This window comes from Sminthopsis crassicaudata, chromosome 6 (genome assembly GCF_048593235.1).
Source record: "Sminthopsis crassicaudata isolate SCR6 chromosome 6, ASM4859323v1, whole genome shotgun sequence".
Lineage (NCBI taxonomy): Eukaryota > Metazoa > Chordata > Mammalia > Dasyuromorphia > Dasyuridae > Sminthopsis > Sminthopsis crassicaudata.
The window spans coordinates 198,984,824-199,009,506 of record NC_133622.1 but is presented as its reverse complement, the minus strand read 5'-3'; the positions used below and the strand labels follow the sequence as shown (position 1 = coordinate 199,009,506).

Sequence of the window (24,683 nt, the reverse complement as noted above, 5' to 3'; positions counted from 1 at the left end):
AGAAAAAAAAATTCACTTCATAACTCAAAAACAAATCTGTTACTATTTAAATAATGACATGGAATTGAGAAAATAAATTTGATTCTGATTTCATTTTGTAATTCACTCTATTCTGTATTACCACTACCATCCTGTATAACCATCTAAATTCACAATATTTTGTGGTTTGACAAATTCAGAAATTTTAAAATTCAGTTTTCTCATTATGACCAATTTTCAAATGTTCAGCTAACCTATAAGTCACTTTTAATGGAAAGAAACCTGTTATCTCAATACTACCAGCTGTTCTTGATCCATTAAAGAAAATCTGTTTTCTATCTTAGCACAATTAAATGTGTTAATTATCTTTGTAGTCTGAAGGAGGTGTAATGGGGGTGACAGTGTCAATCAATCAGCAATTTCTTAGCAACAAGATAAAAGGAAGGATTGTTGCTAGTCCTGCTCTCCTAATGTCTATTCAATTATATTGTCTCCTACATCTATGATAACTTCTGACTTTGTAGCCAATCATGCCATTATCTTCATTTGTGAAGCTGTTTTTGAATGTTCCTTTTGTCTGTAAAAACAGTCTGTTGCCATTTGAAGTCTTTTTGCTTGCTAGGGAAACAAAGCGACTCCTTTTATTGGTCAAACAACTAACCTTACCAATAAATGTAGTAGATATGTGGCTCAACTATCTTATTTCAATCACAAAACCAACATTACCAGGTCCCCCATTTTCTTTCATAAATTTAATATGACTACTGAGTCACTTTCATTTTGTAAAACTAACAACTTTGTTAAAGAAAACGAGCTTAGGTACTTAGTCACCTCAGCAGCATCTATACATCCGGTTCACTCCCTTTTGAATCACTGACTCCCCCAGATTACAGGAAAGTGCTACTTACCCTGATGATGAGGCAGGTATTCCCAAAGGAAGTCTGAAAGACTGCAGAGAAGCTCACATACATATATATATATATGCACACACAGTGTGTGTACACTAGTGTAACCCCGGCATGTGTGGGGTAGCACATCCTGGAAGAACAGTTTCTGTAAGCCAAACTCATTATATCCAAGAATGTTGGAGAAGGAAGAACAGCCATTTGACAAAACAAACACAAGAAAACCTTACAATGTTTACTAAATGTTATCCTCTAGAGAAGGTAATTAAAACAGACAATTATTTCTATACATTCAGCTATAACATTTATAGTCCTTCATATCCTGACACTTTTAAATGTTTTAACAATGAAAAAAAAAATCACTTTCTCAGATTCTTGCAAAAATTACCCATCTGCATTTACTAGTTTACTTGCCATCATTGGTGACTTGAAAATTACATTATTACACTTCAAAATCTATTTAGAAAATATAGTATTTTCAAAATGGAGTTTTTGCAATGGGCTAGAATTCCTATTTACAACTGTTGTTCCATGCCATGTATATATCAACAAACCACACAATAACCAAACTGTAAAGGCCACAATTCTTAATTTTAGATTACAATTACAGAAATAATATCCAATCACTGTTTCACATAAATATGTCCAAATGTGGTACTATGTATGGACTTTGCCAAGGCATATCACTGTCTGGAAATACCATTTTAAGTAGTATGTCCAAAGTACCCTATCATGTGTTAAACATAGCTGCTGCCAATTGAATATTATGTTACTAAAAACTTTTCCCAGATGACTATTAATGCTAGGATTCTCCAAAAGACTACTCAAAAGACTGAGAATAAACACAAATACTATTGTAGTATTCGCACTAACAAGCAGCTTCAGCGCGCAAACACACACACACATACACACACACACACACACACACACACACACACACACACACACACACACACACACACACACTACACTGTATCCATATTATAGAACAACTATTATAACAATCTGAAATGTAAAAATATGTACTAATTGTAGTCATCTATACAATCTTCTGAAATTGGACCAGAATTAAGTGTAAAATGCTTCTATGCTTTCAACTGAAGATGAGACCAAAGGATTCCCAAACTCTTTTGACACTTGCCCTCCACTTTCATATGCCAGATTTCCTGCAAGACAAACTTTCCCTTCACAGGATCACAGGATTTACAGCTGGAGCTGGAAGCGTCTTTAAAGATCATTTATTCCAACCACCTCATTTTACAGATAATGGAAATCCAAAAAAGGGTAAGGGACTTTCCCACATAGCCACACAAACAGGATTTAAGAGCCAGGATTTGATTACAGGTCTTTTAACTACAAAGTTCAGTGCTCTTTCAATTACCTCAGGTCACCTCTCATTATCTCGAGATGAGAAGATGGTAAGGGAAAAAAAAAAGTACAAGCATCTTCAAATTATTTTCTCTTTTGCTCCCCTGGTAAGAAGGGGACAGAAGGAATTTTGCATAAAAGTTTAAACATATCAACAGTTATATTAGGTCAGCACTGTCTATAATGCTACTCTATCTCCTTAAACTAAGAAAGCAGTTTATTCATTTTCCAACAGTCACTAAATAGAGGGGGGCAAATTAACAAAGTACAACAAATTATTTTACAATAAAATCTAGACGATGAAAGAGTTTTCAAGGGCTATACTTTAAATTCTTTTTAAAATTAGTTTTATTTTGTTTAAACCTTTTATAGTACATTAAAAAATATACAATCCATTTCACAAGTATGATTTTGGTTAGCACAGCACTAAACGCTTGTGGCTAAATTAAATGATTTTAATATAGTCAGAAAGTAAAATTTGATTTGGGCCCTAAAATTTTCCCTTGGAAAGCATAAATCAAAATACTGGATATTAAGATCACTATGTAAGAAATCTTTAGTAGCGTAATGTAGTTTCAAAAAGCAAACCAAAATTGTGGGCCTATTAACTAGAGAAATTACATCTATAATGTGTGTGACACACATGAAAAACATCACTATGGGAGACACAAATGGTATAGGGTTGATCCAAAAAAACCAAATGTGACTACTCAATACTCTATAGCCAGAGCTTAAATACCATTATTGTTATACTGGTAAATAACAAAACAAAACAAAACCCAACCCCAAAGTACACTAAAGTTATGCCAGAAACGGGGAAGGGAGAATTATGCAACTGGAATAGAGAACAAATGGTAGAGAAACAAACTTTTTTTTGTTTTTTAGTGTCAAAAAGAAATTATAAAAAATAGACACCATATTTCAGGACACTTAAAATAGTTTTTCCAACACCAGTTATTTGTTAACTCAGGACATACCAAAAAGATCTGTATGTAAAAATATGAGGCCTAACCTATTTGACAGTATCTCTTGAAATAAATTACAAGCATTACTTCATACACCAAAAAGAAAAGAAATGGAATTTTTAAAAAATCATATCAAACAGGTCCTGTTAGAAAACACAACTTTCCATTTGGGTACAGTATTCCACTGTAACAAAGGAGAAATCAATGCTTTCTGCCATTTTGGCCACTATCCCTTCAGGGAATTAGATCAGTCCAAAAAAACTGTCCCTTTAGATATGATGTAGGCATATTAGTCTCTCCAAGGGCAAAAGTTACCCTTGTTTAGTGGGAATTCCTCCTGAGGTGTCCAAACATTTTCCTACTTTGGGTCAGGTTCCTAGGCCAGAAGTGCTCCTTTTAGCCTTTCTTCCCTCCCCCTCCCACCCACCCCCAAAATTCCCTCAGTTAAATCAGAGTTTCCAAAACACTAAGCAAATCCAGGTTGAAGACATCGGTACCACTCTCTGATAAAAGGACACCATCTAGATGGAATAAACCTGGAGATGCTGGTACAAGGGTGTCGTGCTTGATAACGCATCCTCCAATGGTCTTCATAAAGTTGCTCATTTCTAGATTGACCCTCTTCATACATTTATACATAACCTTCTGAGGTTTTTCTTGGTTCCATGCTTTTCGGGGCACAATGTTGGACCACACTATAATGACGTTCTTGAACATTTGCTTGATAAATCCTAAATCTTTCTTAATTCGGATCATAATATCCAACAATCTTATTGCTCCCAGATCATTGCCACCCAGGTGTATCACCAGCACATCAGGATCTGGCAGATGCCGCCGTGCATGAATCAAGGTGGGTATTAATTGATCCCACATCATGCCACTCTTTCCTAGCCAGTGGAGTTTGGCATCCTCCACTCGAATGCCCAGCTGTGGACCAAAGCTTCTCTTGAGTGCCCGTTTTTCTGCCCAGAATACATACGAATGACCACAAATCCATACCTGCTTCTGCTTTCTTCTGGCATCTGCTATTAAGAGAACACAAACAAGTATTAATGTTTTCTCCTGAACTCAGATCCTTTTAATGTGATCGTGGTCTAGTAGTGCTAAGTTTATAATTTTATTTTCTTCTACATTTTGGCAAAGTTGTATTCCCAATCCTTTTTATTTTTAAAGAATCCCATTTGTTTAAAAAAAAAAATACATTATATAATCTGGAGAAGCATAAACTTAAATTTTATTTACGTTTCATCCACAGGTATCAAGAAAAGTTTACCTTCCTTCAGATGCCTTTGCTGGTAAACAATGCCTGCACTGGATAGAAAATCTAAGGAAAGTAATCCAAGTTCCACATCCTTTATGGCTGATCTTCCAGTGGAATACATTTTTGGTAGTCACCTGCAAGGATGATGTCCTAAAACACACTTGGTCTTACAATGGCTTTTGGGGGAAAAGATTATTCATAGATGATAAGTTTCCCCATCCCCTAAAGAACAAAACAAATTTATTAAAAGTGTTATTCCAACTGTCCAGTCAGGCTCATCACACCAAGCGTGATAACTCTCCCTTACTAGACATCCGTATTCACGGCTCAGCCAACTTTTTACTACACAGTCAAGAGCTGGTTCTCTAAATATGTGAATTCAACTCGTGGGAAATTATTGCTCAGGCAATGTAAAAACTAAAAATAACCACTTGGTTTTCCATGGTGGCTTTTGAAAAACTTCATTGGACAGGATCATGAAATGAACCTTCAACATTGAGTCCAAAAGCCTGCTTCCACGGTCAGCTCTATTATTGTCTCAAGATAAGACTGCAATCCCAGTAGTCCCAGTAAAAAAAAAAAAAAAAAAAAAAAAAAAAAAAAAAAAAAATCCAGCAACCAGACACCTCAGTATAAAGTCCTTCAAAAACAGATATCCTTATGGCATCTTCAACCACTCCATCTATATACCATCAACCATAAATTGTGCTGAGTTTCAGCACAATGACTATTTTCATGATATCAAGCACATACAGTAATTATCACCTATTTGTGATTAATATTCCAAATATGCTTCCAGAGTTCTATTCTTTATTCAATTAGTTTTAAAGTATAATTAACTACTTGCTATGCACAGCATAGCACAAAAATTCCAGAGAAATAAATACCAGAAAAAATGGACCAACAAAATTCCAGAGAAATACCGGGGGGGAAAAAAGGAAAAGAATAAATGCATTAAAAGATATCCGAAACTGCTTTCAAAATAGGTTGTTTTCATTTTGTGGTGTTTTTTTTGTTGTTGTTGTTGAATTGGATTTCCCTTCCTCATCAATTCTGAAAGTACACCAGCAATTTGTGGCATGGCCCCACTACTGACTGGAATGAGAGCTCTGACTTACAAAATAAAACCGTGGCTCCTGAAGGATTTGCCAGACTAATGTTATACTAAGTGCAGACACCAATCACCTTTAGTTCCATTTCATCTCAGTATTCCTGAATGAAGCATCCATTTCAGCCTTCCTAATACCAAAGACTACAGACATATGCCACCATACCTGACTCTCACAAAAAGGTTAAATTAGTTTTAACCTTTAAAATACTCAACTCCTACTCTAAGAAAATAAAATTCCTGCTTCAAATGCTTTAATCTATTTCTGAAATATTGCTCATTCAAATTAAAAATACCACCCAATCACCAGCCCTTTGGTTTGCACAGATAATTTTTCTTCCCCAAATGACAAGTGCTACAATATAATACTGTACTGTATCTCAAAAAAGAAACGGCAATTATCAATATTTTGCTAATTATCAAGCACAAATATTTCATTAGACAAATCAATATCTTTGATCAATATTCTAAATATAATGACTTATCATGTCACAAATGACTCTGGGGTCTCAAAGGCTATTTCATCAGAATATAAATATAAATCAGAAAGACTCCAAAACTAAGTGTTTAGTGATAGACTGTACATCTGCTGTATGAGGACCAGTCCATCTAAGTACAAAGAGACTCATCTTCAGGCTAACTGCAAGATGACAAATAGTCTGTCCACCAAAACTCTCAAAAGACCATCTACTAAAATATAGAAGGATTGTGATCATGTTGGAATAGGGAGTACTCACATTGAGAAATTACAGGCCTATTGAAGAGAAACCCGTAACAGTATTGCTAAGGTCAATGAATCAGTGTCGAGGATGCAATTTAAATTCACATTTACCTTATAATTCCTACCAGTCCTTTTAATTATGCTACAAAACAAATAAGTGAAGCAAGGCCAAGATCATATTTAAAAGTGAAAAAAGACATTAAGTCATTAGAATGTTAATGCCTAAAACACATTTGTGTTACAAATAGTACAGAAAAAGAGGTTCGGATATATTTACCAGTTCTAACATATTCACAAACTACAATGGCAGGGAAACCTATTTACTACTATTCTGAATTAAAGAAAAGTTGAGTTGCAAGCAATTTTTATTATATCAGGCTATAAAATGTATTTTTTAAGAACACCACACAAAAATTTTACAAGTTCACTAAAATTTCTCACTGTTGTTAAATGTTAAGTAATTCTTACCTGACTCACCCACATTAACCAATGCCACTTTTTATTTTTAATACATTTTCCTTACTAGTAGTAATCAGTGCCACCTTAATAATTTCCAACAAATTCAAAATGTTGAGTTTCCAAAACACAACACAAAATACATGTTTTTATACATTCATAACAGTTTCTTTAGGTGCCTGATCCACATGAAAAAAATTAAATTATTTTTAAAAGGTCATTTATACCTGAAACATTCTATCAAAAAGTTAATTAAAAAAAAAAAAATTCATGACATACCCATATATGAAATTGCCATTTATAGAATACAATAGAAAACAACAACAACAAAAAATATTCTCAAAGCTACTTACCAACAGTGGTCACAGGAGGCTGAGAAGGATATTGTGAACTTGTGGTTGGAGGGTACTGTCCACCTGGTGGGTAAGGATAACCTGGAAAACCACTTTAAAAGAAAAAGTGTAAGAGTAAGTATTATGGCAATAGAGTTTTAGCAACTCTAGGTCTGTTTTCAACAAAAAGATGAGATAGAATGAATATGGAATATTGCTTATTTAAACATAACTAAATATCAATTAATTATGCAGAATTACTCCCCCTTCCCAACTTTGCTAAAAGGGAATGTTTATTGGGCAGGGAAGGAGGAGTGAAAAAGTAAAAATAAGCATGATGTTAAAAGAAAAGGCAACAATAAAGTGGTTTAAAAAAGAAAATAATTTTAAGAGTCTGCAGGTTGAGTATGTAGTAGTTATAAATGTTCTTCCACGCTTCAAAAATGTTCTGACATTATAGCCAGAACAAAATTTGTGCCTCCATCAATGCTTTCCTCATCAGAAAGAGACCAAAATGCTAACAGTCTTTTAAAACCCTTCATAAACTGGCCTCTTCCTACCTTTCCACTGAGTTAGCATCAAATCTTAACTCTCCTTTACCCCACATATCCAATCAACTGACAAACTGTGAATTCTATTTCCATAATATACCCCCAATTCATTAACCCTTTCTTATTGCTTATATAATCACTACACTTTGGTTCTGATTGGCCCTTACCATCTCTTGCTTAGTATTTTGCAATGGCCTCCTAATCTGAATATACCAACCTCTTCTCTAATCTAATCAGTTTTCCACAAAGCTGAACTGTCATCTCTCTCGAGACTTATATTAATAAATACTTCTAGAATGAAAATAAATTTCTGCTTGACTTTAATGTCCTTTACACCTAATCCCAACCTATATTTCTAATCCTGAACTCTCCAAAAAAACTAGTTTTCTTTGCTCCTCACACTTGGTATATTATCTCATCCTCCTAAACTTTGCACAGGACGGCAGTGCCTAGATATTTTTGACTCACAGAATACCTTTCTTCTTTCAAATCAAAGTTCCAGCACCAAATTCCAAAACAAGTTCTTTTCTAATCTTACCAAATGCTAATGGTCTTCCTAAACTTTGCATTTTATATAATTATAAAAATACTAGTTCTTTTCCCTCAAAGAATGTTAAGGTTCTGTCTTCCATAGGTTGTCTTTCTAGGTCCTCCATATATTAATGCCTAATCTCTAAAATTACCATATAATTATTATCAATAATTAAATTTGCCATAAATTATCATAATTTACTAAAAATATAAATTAATTAAAATTACCATATAATTAAAGGTGTCTAACAAACACCTTTACTTGTATAAGTCACCTCCCTCCTTTAAGGACTCTTTTTTTTCGTTTTCCTTTTTAGTCCCAGCATTTAGTTTAGCACCTGGCACAAAGTTAACAGACTGCCTATGGATAGATATATTCATTCTTACTGTGGGAAAGAATGATAGAGAAAATCTAAAGCAGAAGTTTCAATCCTATAAAAAAGGCAATACTCTCTAATAGTGTACAAAGATAAATGGGAAACATTTAACAAAATAAATAACACAATAGAACAAAGATAATATTAATAGGTGCTTTTCTAAATCAACATGCAACAGACAGAGCTCCTTATGTTTGATCACACTAATTTACATAAATCTCCTTTGCAAAGAAAGAATCCTTTCTCTTGACACCCCTAAGAGAATATTTTCCATACAGTACTTCCAGAGAAAGCTTTACTTCATGAGGCAACTTCATTGCCAAATATTAAAAATTCTTTTTTAAAAATAACATAAGATATTTTTAAATTGTAATTTCTTTGGAATAGCACAAAAAAAATCTTTTCTATTCAACTGTAAGTAATACAAAAGAAAAGAGTTGTCTGCTATTTTTTAATCTCTCACAATGCCTCTCACAAAGTCAACAGCAAATAAATGCTATTTTAAATCAATACTTTCACTTTTTAGGAATCTGTGATTAAGTGAATAAATCAAAAGCATTTATTAAGTGCTTGCTATGTAGCAATGGAGTATGCTAAGTACTAGAGATATAAATAGAAAATTAACATAGTTCTTGTTCTCCAGTAATAAAAAGTAAGACAACACATATGAAGATTTTAGCTTCAAATCAAAAAGAAATGCCTCTTTAATGTTATTTCTATGGATAAAATGATACCAGGTTCTGATGGTGAATCTATAATAGTGCCAAGTTCTTGAAAGCAAAACTTTTCTTTTCTTGATCTTCAGTAGCTACAGTTGAAGTACCTGCAGCAGTCATTGGAGGCAACACCTCACAGGGGTTCCTTCCCAGGGTGGTAGCTGTGGACTGTTATTTACAAGGCAATTAGATTCAGAATTTTTTGTCCATCAGAATCTGAGGGAAGACAGTAAGCAATGCAGACTTTGGCCTGGCCCATGGTCCCTCCCTTCCTTTCTTTCTGGCTGCGTTGCTATTTCAGCTAAATTGGCTGGCTTGCCCTGTGTGTGGCAGATGATTATGGCAAGGCCCTTCTCCATAACAATTTCCTCTTTGGAATCATTTGAAGACTGGCTAGAAAAACTGTCTAGAGTTACAGCCTGAGCTTCTATGCCTACTTGATTGTTGGTAACAGTGGCTCAGCAGTTGTTCCTAGTAATGATGAAAAGATGGGCCTCCTCTTAATACGGAACTTTTTCCTTTCAATGATGGCTATGGAGGCTAATGAAGACCCTTTATGAACTTAGCTAGATTTGCACTTAACATTTAGTCTTCTCATTAGGCCCATAATTTTACACACACACACACACACACACACACACACACACACACACACAAAATCTTTCTCGATATAGTTTTTCATCTCCAAAGCTTTCTCTGTGCCTTGAAATATTTTTAATGACACTGTTAACAAACTCATCACTCTATTATTATATTATTGACAGCTTCTTTATGTATTCAGGACATAATCTGACTATCACAGAGTACCTAATAAGACTACTACCTTCATTTAACCAGGAAAATATGCTTGGCTAATGTAAACTACAACTACAACTACAACTTTAAAATTAGCCATATTTTAAATTGGTCCATAAAAACTAAAATCAACAGCAACAATAACAACTTCTTGTCTTTAAAATTACAGAAGCAAATCTTTCCAGATATCTATTCAAGTCTAACCCATAACTGAACTAGAAATATATCCTCTTTACTCACATTCCCTATGGTCATGGAGCATCTATCTGAAAATCAGATAGATTCTCCCTACCTCAAAGCAGCCAGACTACTTGGGATCATGGTTATTAAAATTTTCGTGCTAAAATCGCCTCTCCCTAATTTCTATCTCCTGGTACTACTACTGCCCTTTAGAGTCAGGCAAAACAAGTCTAATCATGCTTTATACAGAAGGGAGAATGTGACACGAAGCTGGAAAAGTAGCATGATTATAGATTATAAAATGTCTTGAGTAGTATAAAAAGAAGTCTGAACTTTACTTGGCAGATCAAAAGCGGTACTAGAAGATAATCTGAAGAAGAGAAGGAAGGAAATGGAAATGGGAATACAAAAAGATAAATTTATTAGGTGATAGGAATGAGAACAGAAGAGGAGGCTAATACAAGAAACATGTGGAAGAATCATCAACACATTATAAATGGATATAAGAAGCAATGGAGACTAAGTAAACGGTGACCACTGATCAAAATAGTGAAGTTAGAAGGTAATGGAAGCATAGTACTTAGAGATATAAAGGCCCTTAGAGAACATGCAGGATAATCCTCTCAATTTATAAAGAAGCCAAGACTCAGAGAAGTTATAAATTTGCTCAGATCACACAAGAAATCAGCAGAAATCCAACCCAAGGTCATAGAGGAAAAACCAGTTTTTGTATACTTTCTATACAGGAAGCTAAAGGAGATGAAAAGAGACAAGCTATACTTGATTAAGAAATTATCTATGAATTTTAAGAGATAATTTCAGTTTCAGCTTTAGGAATAGAAATTATATAACTATTAGTCAAAAAGAATGAGGAAGTTGAAGTATTTGAGCAACTGTTCAATTAATTTGGCCATTACAAAGAAATAAGAAATGGCATGCTACCCAGATGGAATAAAGATTAATTCATCTAATTTTAGGATTGAGGTGATCATGGTTTGGGAAAGGGAAAGGCACACATATTAAAAAAAAGGGGGGGGGGGAGGAAGCTGTGTTCAAAAAGGGAGCAACAAAACAAGGTCTTAGAGGAAAATAGGAACAAAGACCTAGTTAGCAGGAATTTGCCTTAGCAAGTAGATACCCCTCTACTTTCCTTTGAGGAAGAGCTGAATAATAATGCTGAGAAATAACAAGAATTGAGGAAACTCTTCAGAGGACTACAATCTTCTCAAAGACCTTCATAAATTTCTACTGAGAAAAGGACATGGGAAAATAAAGATTAAGATGTTTTAACATCAAATTTTAAATGTTGACTTTTTTGCTTATGGACTATCAAACCATGGTTTTGCTATCTATTAGTGGGAAAAGATCAGAATAAGATGCAAAATGATCTTTGGTAAAGGCTTAATACAAGAAGAGACTTATCCTCAAACCTCATTCTTGGCATCATTTGTGAATTTTACTTATCCATGATATCTTAGCAATAGTGACTGCTAGTAATGCAAGACAATGTGCAAAATCTGTCTGAGGGCCATGTGATATGAGATAACCTACAGAAAGTAGATGTGACCGGAAATGAACAGATAGTATGCTACACAAGAAAAAGTACTAGATTTGTAAGTAAATCTGAGCTTAAATCCTTACTCTGCTACTTTCTTATGTTTGTGACCATAAGCAATTTGTTTAACCTCTCTGGGTTTCAGCTTTCTCCTCCTCAAAATGAGCTGGAAAAAAAAAAATGCAAGATGGATCAGGAAGTAAGGATAATGAACAAAAACCATGAATTATCTATGGGATCAAAAAATCAAATGTCAGGAAACCTAATGGCCAGCAATTTGGACAAAAGTGGAAAGAGTAAGCTCGGATTGAAGATTCCTTTGTTTAATAGATCTAGACTGAAATGATATCAGATGCAAATATGATCATTTATGAGTTGGAATCCATTGTATATTTAGATAATACAATGAATATCAAATAAATGCCAAGTGAAGTCCCTAAGGATATTGCATGTAAACCACTAGCAAGGATCTTAAGAATTTGTAATAGCTTTTAAAAATCAATACAGACTTGCTTCCATAGAATTTTTAAAAAATGTTTAGTATTCCCATTCATTATTAACAAGAAGACAAGCTAAATCTCTTCTAAGTATTAAAACAACAACAATAATCACGACTCCCTCTTTGTTTTCCTTCAAGAAATACAGCATTTCTCCAGGGAGAGAAAAGGCTCCATTTTAATTAAATTTAGATAATATGCAACGATTAGTTTAGTTGATCAATTCGATTTAGGTCTATATAAAACCATTACTAACTTAATTAGCACATGTTAACTAATAATTATTATTTTAACAAAATTGAAATGACAGTAGAATTTCAAATAATACCAACCAAAATATTGATCTTTTATTACCTGGGATTGGGAGGGTGTCCAGGAGGATATGGAGTCATTCCACTTGGCATACCTGGCATATAGGAAGCTAAACACAATTTAAACACTTCTTAATATCAAAATAAATAAGGAATAATATCTGAACAACACACACACACCCCTCCCCAATCAAAATAAAATTTCATAAACGGTAAAAACAAACAAAAACCCCTGTAAAAAAAAAAAAAAAAAAAAAGCTTTAATGCAAGCTGTAAGTACTTACAAATAAAAACCAGTTCTGACAGTCACCTTGTCCATCAAAAAATGGCATAAAACATAAAAAAAGGTGATTTCTAACATGTCACGAATTTTCTTATTACTATAGTAGATCACCAGTACTATACAAGAAAAGAGTCTTTAGTCATAATAACTTTAATATAAATTACTCTTTACTCTAAAGGATTCTTATTGCTCTTCCAAAGACTACTCAAACCTGACACTGAAACTGGCTCAGTTTAAAGGAAGGCTGTATTGCCCTCCTCTGGTTAGAAGTTAGCTATTAAAAAACTGGTCTTATCCAATTGCCTCAGGGGAAAAAAAGGTTTATTTTATAACAGCAACTCTAATTTTTGTAAAATTGTATAACTAAAGTGCTTTTACATATACTATCATATGTTTCTATCCACAATTATGGAATAGGCAAAACAAATAGCTGTTTTTCATTACTAACATGATCTTATTACGATACACAGAAATGATATACTTCTATCATATCAACTAAAGAAACAATCTATTGCTATTACATATATAAAGTAACAAGCAAATCAAGTTGAAAAAAATATTTTTAACAAATTCTAAAGTTATGCCACTGGCAGTGACGAAACTTTGGAGTGATAGCCTAAAGGTAAGGGGCAAATGGGACTCAGGAGATCTTACAAATTATGCTATAGGAAGTTTAATTTTCCTATTTTTAAAACTCAGTTTCAACAGCCCTGGTGAGTTCTCTTAATATCTTTACCATCACCCACAGGATATCAAATAGGGAAAATAACCACCATTTACATGTGAACAGCATATAAGCTCTTTACTAAAATTTAAAGTCATTGTGGCAGATTGTGTCTTATTTATCTGTTATTTTCTCAGCATTGATTATATATGGATAATTGTTATCTTTGGGGAATAATGATAATGTCCTTTATCATTTTTAATTCCTTTTTTAATTTTTGGATTCATCCTCATTTTAAAGAAAATCTTAAAAGCACCTTTGATTCCACTGTTTTCCATTATGGATTTTTTTTATCCCAGTACCTGATTCGATTAGAGCCAGCCACTTTTCTGATGTTTAACTTCTTAAATGCCATCTATCCTTCCTTATAAAACATATAGCTTTAATAAGATATCAGATTTCAAATATGGTGCATTGGAAAACCGTGTCCATTTTGTATCTACTTGCTGTCTTTCTCCAAGTTTTATCTATAAAGGGTCCCAGGATAGTCTGGCTTTAACTGGGTCTCACATAAAATTTTACAAATTTGTTTTCTTGTTTATTCTTTTTAATTATGGGTGGTGATAATACTCATAGTTTTCCATCAGTATCCTTTACAAATAAGTACACCATCAATCAAACAACAGGAAGCTCAGTTTAATAGGTAAGAAAATATGAAAACAACCATGTCCTAACAAGAAGTAGAGAAGATAAAGGGAGATAATGAACAATAGAAAAAAAATTTTGTTGAAGGTAGGATTTTAACTGGGACTTGAAGAGATGAGATGAGTAGGAAGAAAATTCCAAGGCACCTTTGCAAAGGGTGGGATGAGGATGTGATTTACCACAGAAAGCATGATCAAACAGGCAATAAAATCTGAAAAAAAGTCACAAATAACTTCAAAGAAGATTATTTAGGAAGGTAAAGAAAGTATTAAAGGACCAAGGGGGTCAAGAATCCTCAGGGGAAGGAAAAAGCCAGTGGATTTAACAGATCACTGATAACTATAAGAATAACAGTTTCAGCTATCATGGGCCTAGAAATCAGTCACTAGGGGATGAATAGTGAAAAAGACAATAAAGAAATATAGGAAAACCACTTAATGGGGTTGGATGGTAGATCTAGATGTGTTTATTAAGCAGATATAGCTGAATAAAGATTATAAAGAGCAAAGTTCCAGTGATTAGGGCAGCAGGATAGATAGCACACTGGATGGAACACGAACCCACATTGGATGGAGCATTGGCTATTGGCACTTGAATATCTTAGACACTTGGCACTTAGTAGCTGTGTGATCAAGGCAAGTAACTTAAGTCTGATTACCTAACACAAAAAATAAAACCAAAGAAAAGCAAAAAAAAAATTCAAAGATTCAGGTGATCTTGGAAAGAAAGACTGTAGAACAAAGGAGAAGAATAGCTTAAGTAGGAAGAACAAGCTCTTGGCAGACTAATGGATTAAATGAAATAATCTATATACAGCTATTGTAAAACTTAAAAAACAAATGAAACACTAACTATTATTTCTGGGTTCTTTAGACTGCCTCATTTTAAATCAGTATCTTAATTTTCACCCATTTCTTTTTATTATTTTTAACATCAATTTATTTAAATAAGTTAGCTTCAAACTATATAAATACTATATTCTCATTTCTTTCTCTATTTTTTAATATTACTTTAAGCACTGAATGTGAACTGCTATTTTATTTATAATGTTAATATCAACAAAGATACGACATATATGCTTCATTCTTTGGGGTATATACTATGTAGTTAAAAGCTCACACTTAATAAATATGAAATATTTGTAAATATTAGTCTAAAAACTGATTCTCAGTCCTTTGATACTATAGTATCCCAAGGAATTATATAGGAGTTACACAGAATTGAGGGTCACTTTAAATTTTTCTATGTTGTCATAGCCAAATAACTCATCACCTAATAGCTATCTTGTTAAATGAGAGCAATAATCCAGTATACATCATTTATTATTAGAACAGCATTAATCAAAGTTGACAATAAAACACTTTGCTGCCTTTAAGAGTTAGGTTTTCACAGCTGTTTGGTGAAATACATGAGGATATATAATGGAGATTTAACTTAAGAAAGGTAAAAATGTATCATGCTGTTTTAGAGAATTAAAAAAAAAATTTCCCTTATGAATCATATTGGGAGAGAAAAATCAGAACAAAAGGCAAAAACCCCAAGAGTTAAAAAAAATAAATAAATAAAAAAGCTAACAGCTTGTGTTGATTTGGTCTTCATTTTTCTCTTTAAAGAAAATCTAAATCATCATAGTTCAAATTTACAAAGCACCTCAAGATTTACAAATATAAATCATAAGATATCGTGAAAAAAGCAAAGAATTCACTGCTGGGTCAAAGGGTATGCACATTTTGATAACTTTTTGGGCACAATTCCAGATTGCTCTCCAGAATGGTTGGATTCTTTCACAACTCCACCAACAATGCATCAGTGTCCCAGTTTTCCCACAGCCCCTCCAACATTCATTATTTGTTCCTGTCATCTTAGCCAATCTGACAGGTGTGTAATGATACCTCAGAGTTGTCTTAATTTGCATTTCTCTAATCAGTAGTGATTTGGAACACTCTTTCATATGAGTGGAAATAGTTTTAATTTCATCATCTGAAAATTGTCTGTTCATATCCTTTGACCATTTTTCAATTGGAGAATGGCTTGATTTCTTATAAATTAAAGTCAATTCTCTGTATATTTTGGAGATGAGGCCTTTATCAGAACCTTTAACTGTAAAAATGTTTTCCCAATTTGTTACTTCCCTTCTAATTTTGTTTACATTAGTTTTGTTTGTGCAAAACCTTTTTAATTTGCTGTAATCAAAATTTTCTATTTTGTGATCAATAGTGATCTCTAGTTCTCCTTTGGACACAAATTCCTTCCTCCTCCACAAGTCTGAGAGGCAAACTATCCTATGTTCCTCTAATTTATTTATGATCTCGTTCTTTATGCCTAAATCTTGGCTGCATTTTGATCTTATCTTAGTACGTGGTGTTAAATGTGGATCCATGCCTAGTTTCTGCCATACTACTGGGCTTATATCCCAAGGAAATACTAAAGAAGGGAAAGGGACCTTTATGTGCCAAAATGTTTGTGGCAGTCCTTTTTGTAGTGGCTAGAAATTGGAAAACGAATGGATATCCATCAATTGGAGAATGGTTGGATAAATTATGGTATATGAATATTATGGAATATTATTGTTCTGTAAGAAATGACCAACAGGAGGAATACAGAGAGGCTTGGAGAGACTTACATCAACTGATGCTGAGTGAAATGAGCAGAACCAGGAGATCATTATACACTTCAACAATGATACTGTATGAGGATGTATTCTGATGGAAGTGGATATCTTCAACATAGAGAAGAGCTGATCCAATTCCAATTGATCAATGATGGACAGAATCAGCTACACCCAGAAAAGGAACACTGGGAAATGAGTGTAAAAAAAGCAAAGAATTCTGTAAAGAAACTGAGGCATAGGAAGATTAGAGGACCAGGATCACATGGTATCAAAGTCAAGAATTAAAGTCTCATGGAGTAGAATCATGCTGCTAAGAAAGAGAACATTTTTATTCCTTGCTATTTCTTTACTAATGAAAGCTATGCAAATTTTTTTTTATTTAATATCTTGCGTTTGAAAGGCCATTGGTATGAATCAACAAAATAGGTGATATTTTCATTAAAGATATCCTGAGTTATTTTTTTAAAGTATTAAAATTCTACATATTTTATTTCTTTGGATTAAAGAACCCTATTATTCTCTTATCTAATAGATCAGAATAAAGAAGCATGGAAAATGAGAGAATAAAGGAGAAAAGAGCAGATGGACAAAATGGACATTTAACCAAAAAAACCCATAAAAACAAACAAACATTAGAAAGACAAAAATTTTAAATTCCTAATTAAATACCAAAAAAGAAATCCTGAAAATCAAAAGCTAAAAACAAAACCCAGAAACAAATAAATATTATTTGATTAGGGAATAAGAATTAGGAGCTGTTTTTTAAAAAGCCCAATAAACTAAACTAATGAAGAGAGAATTCACAATGAATGAAGAAATTTTAAAAATTGTTAAGGAATTATTTTGCCAAATTCTATGACAATAAAACTGACAGGCTAAATTAAATGGATGAATATTTATAAAAACATAAATTGCCCAGATTTAGAAAACAGGAAATAGAATACTTAACCCAATTTAAAAGAAACTGAACATCTAAAAATAAAATCACAACACCCAAATAACTTTACAAGAAAAATTTGAAAATATTAAAAAATGATTATTCTAATACTACAAGACATTTGAAAATTGGAAAAGAAAAAGTCCTACCAAATTCTTGTAACAAAAAAGGGAATCTTGATACCTACACCTAAGAAAGTCAAAATAGAGAAATTTAAATAATATATTAGCAAGATTAGAATAATGTATTTATAAAGATTTCACAAGATGACCAGGCTTGATTTACACCAGAAATACAGGGTTGGTTTAATATTATGAAAATTATAAAGATCACATTAGTAACAAAAACAACAAAAATCAAATGACTATCAACAGGTGCAGAAAAGGCTCTTGAGAAGATTCAATACCTAGCCTACTGGTAAAAAGCACAGGGAATAAAAAAAGCTTTCCTTATAATAAGTATTATCTATCTAAAACCAAGAGTCATCATTATCTGTATCAAGCAGTGTACTTCGAAGTGGAGATTTAAAAATTTAAAAAAAAAAAAAAGAGAGAGAGAGAGAGAGAGAGAGAGAGAGAGAGAGAGAGAGAGAGAGAGAGATATTGTCTCTACTCTTAAAGGAGCTTACATTTCAAGAGGAAGACAACAGGCAGATATGTATAAACAAACTAGACAGATTAAAAATGAAAAAATTAAAAGGCAGACACTAGAATTAAGGACAAGATAAGATTTTCTATAGAAGATGGGATTTTATAATATAGAATTGAATGTAGATTAGAAGGGAGAGTGGTTTTAGATATGGGGAACAGTCAAAGGAAGCTTGGAATTGAGAGAATATCTTGTTCATGCAACAACCAAAAGGCCTATGATACTGAATCAAATAGTTCATGGCAAGGAGTAAGGTATAAGAAAACTAGAGGGGATGCTAAATATGAAGAACTCTGAATGACTGAAGCAAATTTCCTTTCACTATTTTTTTTTTCTTTCACAACACGGACCAATTATTATGTTGTAACTGATCATATCATGCCTTGTCAATGGATGGGTGAAAAGCAGGAGGGAGAAAATTTGGAATTGAAAATTAAAAACTGAAAATTTTTTTTTGTTTCTGTAGCAACAGGAAATCACATGAGTTGATTATTCTGCACTTCAGGAAAATCACTTTGGGGGCTGGCAGATATGGGTGATGAGAGTTTGAATCAAAATGGCAAGAGTATAAGAAAGAAGTGAGTTATATTCAAGATAAGTTGCAAAGTAAAATCCAGAGGCCATGATAACATGGGATGGAAAGGGTGGGTATTGAGAAAGAATAAGAAGCTGAGGATGATAACTAAGTTGGAAACTGGGAGGATAATACTGTCTTTAATAGGAACACAGATGTTTTTTATCACCATTACTATTGTGTGGGGCAAGAATGTGATTTCTCAGAAACTATCTGGCAAAGTATGTGATGCCTTACACCTCAATTTTGATTTCCTACAAATCATGTGACCCTGAAGAAATAAAACTTAAAAAAAAAACTTTGCTGAGGCAGTGACTTGTGCAGGGTCACATAGCTAGTAAGTGTTATGTGTCTGAGACCACATTTGAAGTCAAGTCCTCCTAGCTGCCCCAAAATGAAACTTTTTGTATAGTTACATAGTTACTTCATCTCTAGTCTACCCATTATCATCTCACTCGACATATAAGGGAACAGTAATGGCAAGAGCCAATCTAGACTAAAAGGGGATTTTTGGGAGGGGTTGAGTAGTGCTTGCTTATTTAACTGAGCTATCCTATTGTGAAATCGTTGTCTTCCTTCTGGAGGTCCCAGAGATTTTCCCGAAATTCTAATAAAATCTTTCTACCTTCACTTTGAGATCTCCAAGTAGTCATTTTGAGTTAGGGTCTCTGCTCCCCACACACTATTTAATACAGTGCTAGGAATGCTATAATAACAAATTAAATTTAAAAAATAAATTGAATAAGCATTAGTAAATAGGAAACATTTATCATTTTTTGTAGATGACAAGATGGTTTACCTAGAGAACTTTAAGGAATCAACAACAACAACAAAACTATTATCAGCTTCTGCAAAGTGTTCATTTGAAAACAAACCCATAAAAATCATTAGTATTTCTGTATATTACCAAAAAGTCCAGCAGGAAGAGGTAGAAAGAAAATTTTATTTAAAATAACTCCAGACAATATAAAATACTTGAGTTTACCACTAACAATCCAAATAAATACGATTCCAAAAGACTTTTTATACAAATAAATACATATCTAAATAACTGGTGAAATATGAACTGCTAATGGGAAGGCCAAGCTAATATGATGAAAATGTCAAATCTATCTAAATTAATGTAGTTATTTAGTGCTAACTCAACAAAATCACAAAAAGATTATTTTACAAAGCTAGAATATAATTTAAAAAATAATCTAACAAAAGGTAAAGAATATAAAGGAAATTGAAGAAAAAAAGTGGAAAAGAATTTGCCAATACCAAATTTCAAACTATATATCAATACGGTAGTTGTCAAAAACTTTTAGTATTGAATTAAAAACTTGTATTCTTTTACAGGCAATATACAGAAATTAATGAAGCCTAATGTTTGATAAGCCCCCAAATTTGAGCTATCAGGGCAAAAGCACACTACCAAAAACGGCTGGGGAAAACTGGATGATAGTCTGGCATAAATTGGGTATAGACCAATATTTTACATGATATACTAAGAGAAAGAATAACATAAAAAAATTCTTATAGCACAAAAGAAACCACTTGTTGGATCTAAAGATGGGGGAAAGTTTCTGACCAAAAAATAAATAGCAAGAGTCAAGAGACAAAATGGAATAATTCTTATTCCGTAAAATTTAAAAGTATGCACAAATACAATCAACACATTTAAAATTAGGAAGTGACAACTGGGGAAATATTTGAGGCAAAATTTTCTAAATCTGTATTTCATTTCTAAGATATAGGGTACTAAATAAAAAATTTAATTTCTATTCATAAAAGTAATTTTCAGATTAGCCATGTGTAACCCTGGGCAAGTCACTTAATCCCAATTGCTTCAGCAAACAAAACAAAACAAAAAACACCCAAGCCATCAAGCCTTTTAAAAAAATGCTCTACTGGACAACCAGGTGGCACAGTGAATAGACAGCACCAGCCCTGAAGTCAAATTTGGTCTCAGGCACTTAACACCTCCTAGCTGTGTGACCCTGACCAAGTTATTTAACCCCAAATGCCTCAGAAAATTTTTTTTAAATGCTCTAAATCACCAACAATCACAAAAATTGCAAATTAAAATCCTGAAGTATTACCTCACATTTATCAAATTAGCTAACAAGACAAAGGAAAAATAACAAATGTTGGAGGAACCATAGGAAATCAGATAGGTTAATACAGTTGAGAGAGCTGTGAACTATTCCTACCATTCTGGCAATTTGGAACTATACCCCTAAAGCTAATAAACTATAGGTTTAAATATCAAAGACAGTTTAAAAAAGGGAAGGGAGGGACATGAATAATAATATTTATAACAGCTGCCTTTCTGTGGAAAAGAACTGGAAAGGGAGAGGGGAAGAAGCAGCTATCAATTGGGGAATGTCTGAACAAGTGATGGGCAACTATTATTTTTTTTTAAATGATCATCTCATCATCCTCAACTCAATCCTAAGCCTTCTATCTACATATATTCTTTTAAACTATGCTAGTAATGATATGTTATAGATAAATTTTCCATATAAGAATTAAAGCTTGCTCTTATTATTAGAATAACTAGAATATTATCAGAATATCTGGTCTTTCATATTTACCTTGTTTCTGCTAATACTTGTAAGTCAAATTTTCCATTCAGTTCTTGTCTTTTCCTTATTAATACCTCAATGTCCTTGAATTCATTAAATATCTCCGCTCTACCCCCTTCCCCTCCAATGCAGAATTGTACTCAGCTTTGTAGGGCAAGTTAGTGTTGATTGAAAACTCAGATCCTCTGTTCTTCTATACCCTTCAGTCTTTTATTCATTTATTTATTTAGTAGTTTTTATTTACCAAATATATGCATGGGTAATTTTACAACATTGACAATTGCCAAACCTTTTGTTCTAATCCCCTCCCCCCAGATGGCAGGTTGACCAATACATGTTAAAGTATAAATTAAATACAATATATGTATACATGTCCAAACAGTTGTTTTGCTGTACAAAAAAAAAATTGAACTTTGAAATAGTGTACATTTAGCCTGTGAAGGAAATCCAAAATGAGGTGGACAAAAATAGAGGGATTGAGTATTCTATGTAGTGGTTAATAGACATCTCCCAGAGTTCTTTCGCTGGGTGTAGCTGGTTTAAGTTCATTACTGTTCTATTGGAATTGATTTGGTTCATCTCATTATTGAAAATGGCCACATCCATCAGAATTGATCATCATATAGTATTGTTGTGAAGTATATAACGATCTCCTGGTCCTGTTCATTTCACTCAGCATCAGTTCCCTTCAGTCTTTTAAATGCAAAAGCTGATAAATCTTGCATTATCCTTTCACCTTTACATTGTTCTTAGTTGTATTTTCTCTTTAACCTGGGAGCTTCAAAATTTGGTGAATGTTCATCTTGGGATCTCCTTTCAGAAGATGAACTGTGTATTTTTTAAATTTCTAGTTTACCCTCTAGTTCCAAAACTTCAGGGAAATTTTCTTTAATAACTTCTTAAATCATAATCGAGACTTTTAAAAATCATAACCTTCATATTATCCAAAAATTCTTATATTACCTCTTCCTCCATTTGTTTTCCAGGTCCATTCTTTCAAGTCAATGTTTTAAATTTTCTTCTATTTTTTTCTCTTTTGATTTGGTTTTATTATTTCTTGGTATCTTAGGAAGTCATTAGCTTCACCTTGCCCAATTCTAACTTTTTAAGGAGTTGTTTTCTAGCATTAAGTTTTTGGATTTCTTTCCCAATTGACTGACTTGTTTTTTCATGTTTTCTTGCATTTCTCTTATTCTTTCCCTTAATCATTCCTCAATCTTTCTTAGCTCTTTTAAGAATTTTTTTCGACTTAAAACCACTGGACATTTCTTTAAAATAGCAGCTATTTTAACTTCAATGTCTTCTTTTGAGTTTGAATCCAGTCTCTTTCATAAAGGTAGTGATCTTAGTCATGTTCTCTTTTACTTATTTCTTTGTTAAAGTGGCTTATTAGGTGTTATAAATAAATAACTATAATAATATATTATTTTATATATAATATGCATATAAATATAATACAAATAATAAAATATAATATAAATAAAAATACAATAAATATAAATTTTAAAAATAGATATATATATAGGTAGGCAGATAGATAGATGCCGTTAACCTTATGTTAGAGTTGGGCTCTCATTCCAAGGTGTCTGGGATAATGTTTCAGGTTTCAGATTTTTTTTGGTGCTGTTGTTCTTTCTGAGCTGTCTAGGTACCTGACCTCAAGAACCTCCTCTCTGCCTTTGAACCTCAACCACGCCCCTCAGCAATGCTGTCATTCCCAAAACTTTTTTTCTTGCAATGCCTTCTAAGGCTGCAAGGTTCAGTGCATTCCTTTTGCCCTGAACCAAAACCAAATACCTTGTTTTCCTGAGAAGGACCACAGCTAACAGGCCCTCTTGTGACCACACTTACCTATGTATACTCACTCCACCTCACCCACAGCGGAAGACCTTATCTAGTTAGTTCACTTGGGCCCCAAGTTCAGCAGAGGGCTCTGCAATCTTCCACTGACCAGCCACATTCCTTCTTCACAATGTGGAAAGTAAGCTTATGTAGCTAAGGTTGCTGCCTACACATCAGTCTCCAGTGTTTATGTTGATTTGGTGTTATCTGTACTTTAATTAGGTCACATCACCATAAGGGAAGGTCAAGTACTTCCTTATCCAAACTATCTTAGGCAAGGTAATCACTTTACTTGATTTAAATTATTTCTGCAATTCTTAAGTTCACTTTGAGGACTTATTTTAAAGAATTGGGGGGAAGAGGAGGTTGGGAAAGCCAGGTTACTTTCCTGCCTTATTCTGGCATCTTCCCAGAATTTTTCTCCAGAAAGTTATAGTTAAAAATCTGGAGTAAAAGGAAAAATAACTTTTTTTTAAAAATTACATCAAAATTGTATCCTTTAAAATTCTATTTCAGGCCACTATTTTTTGGTCTTTTATCTTCACCTTGCCTTACATTCTTTGGCCTACACATGATAAAGTACAGGAACTCTCCTCTAAGGAAATTTTTTCTACCAATATACATCTGCAACTTAAAGTCAGGAACTGCAAATTTAAGTCACTCTTACAATAAGTCACATATATAAGCATATCAGTAGACTTGTTTCTTTTTCTATCCATTATACTATGCTGTCTCTCCCAAACACTTTAAAAAAACAATCATCACTTAAAAGAGTGTTCCCCCTCAAAGAGGGGGGAAATCTCTATAAAAAAAAAAAAATAAAAAATTTCACCTTTTAAGATAAAGAAGTTTTAAATGCTTAAAGCACTGTGAAATCTGCCTAAGGAATTCAATTAAATGCCATAATAAGATAAAGGTCTAATAATGCTGTTTTTAGAGAAAAGTTTGTTTAGTAATAAACAATATTAGTCTCCAAGAAAGTTTCTAAAGTAATATTCTTTATGGATTTAAATGGTCAGTTTTAAATTGGTTATCATTTGAATAAGAAACAATGAGGAAAGAAATAATATTATTTATATCCTGATTTTGGTTTCTCCTTTTAGCTTCACATCTATCCCATTTTGCAGCCTGATATGAATCACCATTCATTTGTTCAGTGCCTTGAGATAGGCACTGAAACTGATACTGTGAATATTTTGGAGAACTGTTTCCTTCTATTAATAGTTATGCAACAATAGTGG

The 24,683-nt window shown here is 33.1% G+C and overlaps 2 protein-coding genes across 2 annotated transcripts in view; one reads left to right on the top strand and one right to left on the bottom strand.

Annotated features, from left to right (window-relative positions):
- Window positions 1-5,459, top strand: part of LOC141546569 (L-lactate dehydrogenase A chain-like) — a 69,159-nt gene extending 63,700 nt beyond the window's left edge. Inside the window, 2 exon segments of the mRNA XM_074274503.1 lie at window positions 4,001-4,067; window positions 4,473-5,459. Of these exon segments, the coding sequence (XP_074130604.1) occupies window positions 4,001-4,067; window positions 4,473-4,516 (111 nt within the window). The 3' untranslated portion in view covers window positions 4,517-5,459.
- Window positions 1-24,683, bottom strand: part of TSG101 (tumor susceptibility 101) — an 83,756-nt gene that overhangs the window by 21,211 nt on the left and 37,862 nt on the right. The window contains exons 6-7 of the mRNA XM_074274502.1: window positions 12,652-12,718; window positions 7,117-7,208 (exon numbers count right to left, since the gene is read on the bottom strand). Coding sequence (XP_074130603.1) covers window positions 7,117-7,208; window positions 12,652-12,718 — 159 coding nt within the window. The remainder of the gene's footprint in view (window positions 1-7,116; window positions 7,209-12,651; window positions 12,719-24,683) is intronic.